This window comes from Dermacentor andersoni, chromosome 7 (genome assembly GCF_023375885.2).
Source record: "Dermacentor andersoni chromosome 7, qqDerAnde1_hic_scaffold, whole genome shotgun sequence".
Lineage (NCBI taxonomy): Eukaryota > Metazoa > Arthropoda > Arachnida > Ixodida > Ixodidae > Dermacentor > Dermacentor andersoni.
Window position 1 is genome coordinate 103,640,152 of NC_092820.1, and position 7,016 is coordinate 103,647,167.

Sequence of the window (7,016 nt, forward strand, 5' to 3'; positions counted from 1 at the left end):
TAGATGCAAAGACATGAAGTGCGCGACAGCTGGTGCGAGGACTTACCTGGCCGCACAAAACCAACAATTTCAGTTCCTGCAAGCTCCAGTAGCTTTAACATACAACACAATGCGCTCGTGCAGTCGTGCTGCCTAGCTATATATAGCGCAACGCGGTAATGAAGCGACAAACAGTACAAGCGGCGAACGGCATTCAGAACTTTAGCGAAATGTCTTTAAACTGCATGCTGCACTGCAGACGAATTTCGTCGCTTACCCGCCTAAATATTATCGAGTGGAAAAAACACCAACGAGACAAAGGAAAGGATGAAAATAAGAAATTTCCCTTCGAACGGCCGCAATCCATTGCTACCGTTGCTCCCGCCGATGAGGCTTTGCGGGGAATGATTCGAACCGTATCGCCGGTATTTGAGCCCTCCACCATGCAACAATTCTTCCTCGACATTCCTTGAAGCTTTGGCCACCCGCCACATGTAAAGGGTGCTGCTTATTTTGCTCTGAAAACGTGAATAAGACAGACAGGCACGATTAACGACGCAGCAAACTACGGCGCGCGGCTGGCTCCTTTCCCGAGTGTCCTGCGCAAGGCCGCCACTAGTGGCGCGTCCATCACGCGCGCTACGCGCCTAACGCTACAGATCCGGTCGGTTCCTCACCATGTGACGTTTGCGCTGCTTTCTGCCATGTGCAGTCTATACCAGCTATCCCAGTTCTCACTTATACCAATAAAATAATGAAAGTAAGGTGTCACTAAATGATTTGATTCAATTTGTTGCCTCGTTGCAGGTATACGGTCCGAAGACAGCAACGCCTGCCTCATCCAAGAAAACCACCAGAGCCCGGGCGAAAGCTCTGGATCGGCGGGACAGCGCGTGGTACACGATCGAGACATGCATCGTAAGACGGCTTTCGTGCTTGCGTGCCGACTTGCGCATATGTGATCAGCTTCGTTCGTTCACGCCCTTCTCAGAGCATGGCTTCCGAGATTGCGCCGGCGCGCCTTAGCACCGTTTCAATTTCGGAGGCCACGAGAACGGCGCTTCTAAAGCAGCGGCCGTGTGGTGGCTGGTCAGCGTCGGAGTGTCTATATATTTAGGGTGCCTTGGTGGGCCTTACAGGGCGCCTCGATTTCCTCCGCGCCCGCTGCTGCGAGCGGCGGGCGAGGAGGAAATCTAGGCACCCTATAGGTGTGTCTAGAGTTACTGCATATGTTGCCATCATATACAGTAACTCTAGGTGTGCCTATTTCATGCCGTCTGATTTTCGCGCTGCAGTCACGTCTAATAACGTTTGGTTGGGTTGCAGCCAAGAGACGGTAACAATTTGGAATTAACTTTAGATAACACTACACAGGGTAGCCATCACACGACGAGCAGCGGACGCCTAAAATATGTACAGAAGATATGTTCTTGAGCAGAAACAGCGCAAAAGAATTGAACGTATAAGAAATGGACGGACAGTGGTAGTGACCAAATGATTATTGTTTCAAGAGCAATGTAGTGCACAGCTCAACAAGAAAAAACAAAAGACAGCATATGAGCATGCGTAGAACTGACTGAAGGAAATCATCCCGATAAAAATGATATCTCCTGCCGAAGTATATTGAAATGGGAGGGAGTGCTTAACGCCTGCTTCACTTCTGCCGCGGGTCGGCCCGGCATTGCACTATCTTCGGGATCGGCCCACGTATGGGGAGCTTTTTTTTTTTTTTTTGCTTACGACACGACAATTTCCTTGGTATAGAGGTATACAGCTTCGCTGTAAAACGCTCGCGCACCTTGATTTCGGGACGCGTTAAAGAACACCACGGTGTCAAAATTAATCCGAGGTGCGCCACTACAGCCTGCTTCATAATCTTATCGTGGTTTTGGCACGCATAGGCCCATAATCCAAGTTTAATGCTTCTGCTACAATGCGATGTGGCATGTCGGGCAATGACAATGCTCAACCCTCTCAGAGGTTATGAAATATGGCGCTCAACAACGCCTCAAGCAAACACCTTTCCCTTTATGTTTTGTGTACTATGCAGACAAACTGCAGTGGTGCACGCAAGATAACGTTTAACATCATCTCCCCACTCTCGTGTTGGACAAAACCTTGAAGAAATTAAACATTCGCCGTCATGATCACCGCTAATTATCTTCATTAAAGCAAACAGCACAGAAAGCTCCGCCTACATCCATTGCCACAACGCGTGGGATCTGAATATTTTTTTTAATACTTAATTAGCCGATTCACGAAAGCTCCACTTCACATATTCCAAAATGTGCGTTGCATCTGCATAATTATTTCTTACGCAGATTCTGAGAATCAGTACCAAGGAAGAAGACGTTCGAGGGGATCGTGCCAAGAAAGTCGTTATCATAGGCGCTCTCTTCGTGGCTTTGTGCGTGCTGATCTTGGTGGCGTTGAGTTTACTTGGCCGAACTAGAGGTGGGGGCCCGCGACTTTGTCTGACGGACGACTGCTCGGCGCATAGGAGTCTACTGAGCGCCTTCCTCAACAGCAGCGTGGACCCGTGCCAAGACTTCGACGCGTTCGTATGCCCGAAGTCGGGTGCGAGCTTCACAGAAGCGCCCGCCGTCGGCGTCACCAGGTCCATCCTTTCGCTCATGCGGTGGCGTTGGCTGGACGGCTTGCGGAAGCTACTCCAACGCGGGAAGGAGCGCCTGGTCGTCGGGGGAAGAAAAGCGCTGTTCATGTACACGAGCTGCATCACTCAGGAGACGGAAGCGTCGACCAGAGACGCCGTGACGCTGTTCATGGGCAAGCTGAACTTGCGACGGCCTGCGGAGCCCATACCCGATGGCCACGCGTTTGGAGTTCTTCTTAACCTTGCGTTCAAGTGGAACGCGCCGCTGTGGTTCAGGGTCAGCCTGCTGCCACAAGAGGCCCATCACCCGCATCGGCGACTCCTCGTCAGTACGAACCCTCTGATGGCCGAGTGGCAGGAGTCGCTGGTAGCACTGAGGAGCGTGCGCGAGTACCGCGAGCGCTGGAGCGAAAGCCAGGGGCTGCTTCTCAACGACAGCGTGGTCGCGCGAAGTTACGCGATGACCGTGACCATCTTCCGCACGTTTCTGAACCACTCGGCGGACGGTGCTCCGTGGCAGTTTTTCCTCGAGGACGCCTCAAGGCACGTCACGTTTTCCGAGGACATGACGCTGCTGCTGAACGAACACCTACAACCGAAGCGTAATTTCTCCGAACGAGACGTGATCGTCTTCGAGGAAACGGGCCTTTTGAAAGCAGTGAACGTTTGCTTCGCCTTGTACGATGACTCGGAATTGCTGGACCACATTCACTGGCTCTTTGCGGAGACGTACGGCTCGATAGCCGACCTGTCACGGCTCTCGGTGAACCTCCACGGCGACGACTCTAAGAGAGACAAGAGACGGCCGTACTACTGCGCCGCCGCGGTGGAAGCCAGCTACCCGTTACTGGTTAACGCGCTGTTCGCTGTGTCGCGGTTCACGCCCGCAGAACGGCAATTCCTCGTTGACCTGCCAAACAAAGTTTACGGAGAGGCGGTCAATTTGTTGAGAAAAGCCGATTGGTTCGACTGGCGCACCAAGAGCAAGGCACTCGCGAAATTCGAACGCCTACGGACTGTGCTGTGGCCTCGGGAGGACCTCCTGAAAGACGCTGGTATCGCCGGCGTCTACCACGATTTTCCCGATAGCGCGCCTTCGTTCGACGCCTTCTGGGTCGATACGCGACGAGCCATGAGCGACTTCCAAGCCGAACGTGGGCCAGCAGCGGCCTTTGAGTTGACGAGCGCACCGAGCAGCTACGTCTTGCCGCTCGTCAAGTACACGCACGTTCTCAACACTGCCTTCGTTTCAATGGGAGCCCTGGAGGTGCCGCTCTACTACAGTTCGGGCACCATGGCGATGCTGTACGGTGGACTCGGGTACCAGTACGCCCAACAGATCGTTCGGGCGCTGGACAGAGTCGGCGTAACGGTGGACGAGCACGGAGACCGTGTGGAAAGCTGGCTTTCCGCTTCGTCGGCAGACGGGTTCGAGAAGCGAGTGAGATGTCTCGGTTCGGCGGACGGCGACATCTTTCCAGAGGTGCCCGCCCTGGAGGTGGCCTACGCGACGTACGTCAGAGCGGCCGCGGAAGGAAGAGACGAGCGCCGTCTGTACGCGAATGTCAGCGAAGCGCAGATCTTCTTTATCACGATGTGCCTCGCAATGTGTCGACTGCCGAAGACGAGGAACTGCAACAAGGCTGTCATGGCGTTCCGCCCTTTTGCGGACGCGTTCGGCTGCAAACCGGGCACCAAGATGAACAGGCCGCAGAAGTGCAGCTTCTTCGAATAGCATCGTCGGTGATGAACCAATAGTCGCTGCATTTTCCTCTGTTATTTCTTTTTTTTTTTGTTTGCCCGTCATTTGCTACGCCCCGCAAGGAAGTCGCAGGCTTCTTTTTTCTGCCGCCATGCAATGTGGACAAATGGCACAGTTCGCGTCAAAGGCGTTCGTTTTTTTTTACTTTTTTTGTGATTCTAATTCTTTAAGATTGATTTCTTCAAGCGATCGATTCCACTGGCAACTAAGTGTTTTATGTAATGTTACACGTGAAAGCATAATGGAGTGCGCAATAGCATTTCTTTTCGTTGGTATGAATTGCGCATACATGTTTAATTTTCCTGCACAAGATTTCAACCCTGACTCGCGCTTTGATTGTTAAGTGTTATACAGTGAAATGCGACTTTACACTCTTACGTTAAGTTCTTATGTTGTTTATAAATTTGCCTAATCATTTCAGAGCTAGTTCTCAAGGCAGGGGAGTGCTTGGTCTGTAGTCGTGTGTGTATATAATATTTCGATGTGATTAGCATTTCTTGGAACCTTTACCTACTTTTCGATATGCATCCAATTTCTCTCACATGCCCAGTGACCCAACCTGTCTACTAGTTTTGGCCATTGCTGTGCCGCCGCTGTCTTGCCGAGCAGACAACACTGGCCACTGGGCATGTGCTCAAATAGACCAAGTTGCTGCTGTCTGCTGTCTGGCCAAGTAGACAACTTGGTTATGTCAGTATGCGCCCGGACAGACAACTTTGGCACTACTGCATATGGGACGCTTGTACGTGGTAGAACATCGTGGAAGGACCAGCTGGTAAGTAGTGAAACAGAAGACGAGTTACTGGCAAGCAACACCTTGATATGGATGAATTGGAGAGGGGGGAGGCGCGCACTGAACTGGAGGTTAGAGAGGGGGGGAAGGCACGTGTCCGGTGTGCCATCCCAAAGATACGGCGTAGTTAATTAGCGCAATAGTGCTACACACCAGTATTTACGATGACGCAGAGGCCAGTCGTGTGAAGACGGCGACGACGACGATTGGAGGCTGCCAGCGCGGCCTGGCCTCTTGGCCAAGTGCAGCGCATTAATTTTGTAAACATACTTGTATATAGCTTCTTGTCTGCGCCTTCCCACGCAACAATATATCTATTAGTTGCGCAGTCACGCGTTTCCTCGTAATATTTCAACTTTCGGGTTCAAGTGCATGTACGAGGAAATTATTGGCTGCAAGAAGTACGTGATTGGAAAATACTTGGTGGTGGTTACGGTGGTGACACTGAAGGGCTATCCAGGCAGGTTTGGCCTGTGAGTCGTCCTCCACGTCGAATATGTCACCCTGACAACAGCGTCAGCCCACACTCCTGCGTGGAAGTTCAACCGTGCTGCTTTTCCATCTTGCACCGTGTGCAGTGACATGGCTGGTGTAGAGCACTTCGTCTGGTCCTGCAAGCTCTTCCATTCGAGGAGGCTTCTGGGCAGCTTGTGATGAAGAGGGCTTCCTCACGAATCTTTAAAGCGGTTCGTTTTACCTTAGTGACCGCGGTTAGGGTGCAAGGAAGTGTCGCACATTCCTTCTTGTCACATTTCCAAGGGAAAAAACTGCCTTCTCGCCATTGCTGTCAAAACACGATGCGTATAACATGGTAGTGTTTTCAGCTGATTAATGGGATACACTACATTCTGAAGTGAAATGGAGTAGGTGAAGACCTCATATATATTGCTATCGTATTAAAAGATGCGATAACGATGCGCGCTTGTCAATATTTTAAAGCGAAGCTTTCAAGGCAGTCACACCGCTCGAGCGACGTCCCAGCGTGACGTCACCATGCGTGACGTCACCGGCGCACGTGCAGTCACCCTGTGTGTGTGTGAGAGCGAGAGAGAGAATGAATGAGACTCGGTGCACGAAAGAAACGAAAGAAATGAAAAATCATCGTTTGAGCATAATCCACCGACTGAAAAGTATGGCTATAAATGAGCTCCTAGCATGTTTTGACCACTGCATAAGCTGCGTGTATACATTTTCCTAAGAGAAATGTACTAAAGCTAAACCCCTGAAGGTATCGCATCTTAACGCAGACCTCACGGGTCTTAAGTAAAACTGAGCTTTCTTTTTTCTTTATTGTTAAACTCACCTTTACAGCAAGCACATCATGCTGTGATGATGCGCATAACCATGCAGACGTTGCCTCTTATAAAGTTGACAGCAGCAAAGTAAGGCAGCAGACACAGCGAACTTGCCACTCAACAAATTATGCACTTATGTACGCTTTTGCTTTGCCACATTCGCATGACCATAGCAAATAAGTAAAATAAGTTATGGTTTTTTACCATCGCTAAGTTACACAGCGGCTTTAGGGGAACACTTTAAGGAAAGGCTCCGGATTAATTTTGAAGATCTGGCGTATCTTGCCATGTCATAAAGCAGGTTAACAAGTGTCTCTGCATTCCACCCTCATCTGAATTTAGGCCCCGCCACTTGGTACGGTTCCACTGAGCCGTCGCGGCTGTGAGTGACAGTTGTAGACGACGTGCATCTTACATGTCGTTTAACGCTACAGTGTAAATGAGGCGCAAATGAGTGCATTCATGACAATGCATTGCAGATTTTCGTTCGAAGACAGGAATATAAGCGAAATATCATTTCGACACCGTGAAGATGTGTATAATCTGTGATAAAATGTTCGCTTTCGGAGAGTA

At 50.6% G+C, this 7,016-nt stretch overlaps 1 protein-coding gene across 1 annotated transcript; it reads left to right on the forward strand.

Moving 5' to 3' along the window:
• Positions 1–2,213: 2,213 nt before the first annotated feature.
• Positions 2,214–4,864, forward strand: LOC126534929 (neprilysin-2-like). Its single transcript, XM_050182131.2, has one exon. It carries the CDS (start codon positions 2,613–2,615, stop codon positions 4,326–4,328), a length of 1,716 nt encoding a protein of 571 aa, XP_050038088.2. The 5' UTR covers positions 2,214–2,612; the 3' UTR covers positions 4,329–4,864.
• Positions 4,865–7,016: the final 2,152 nt, after the last annotated feature.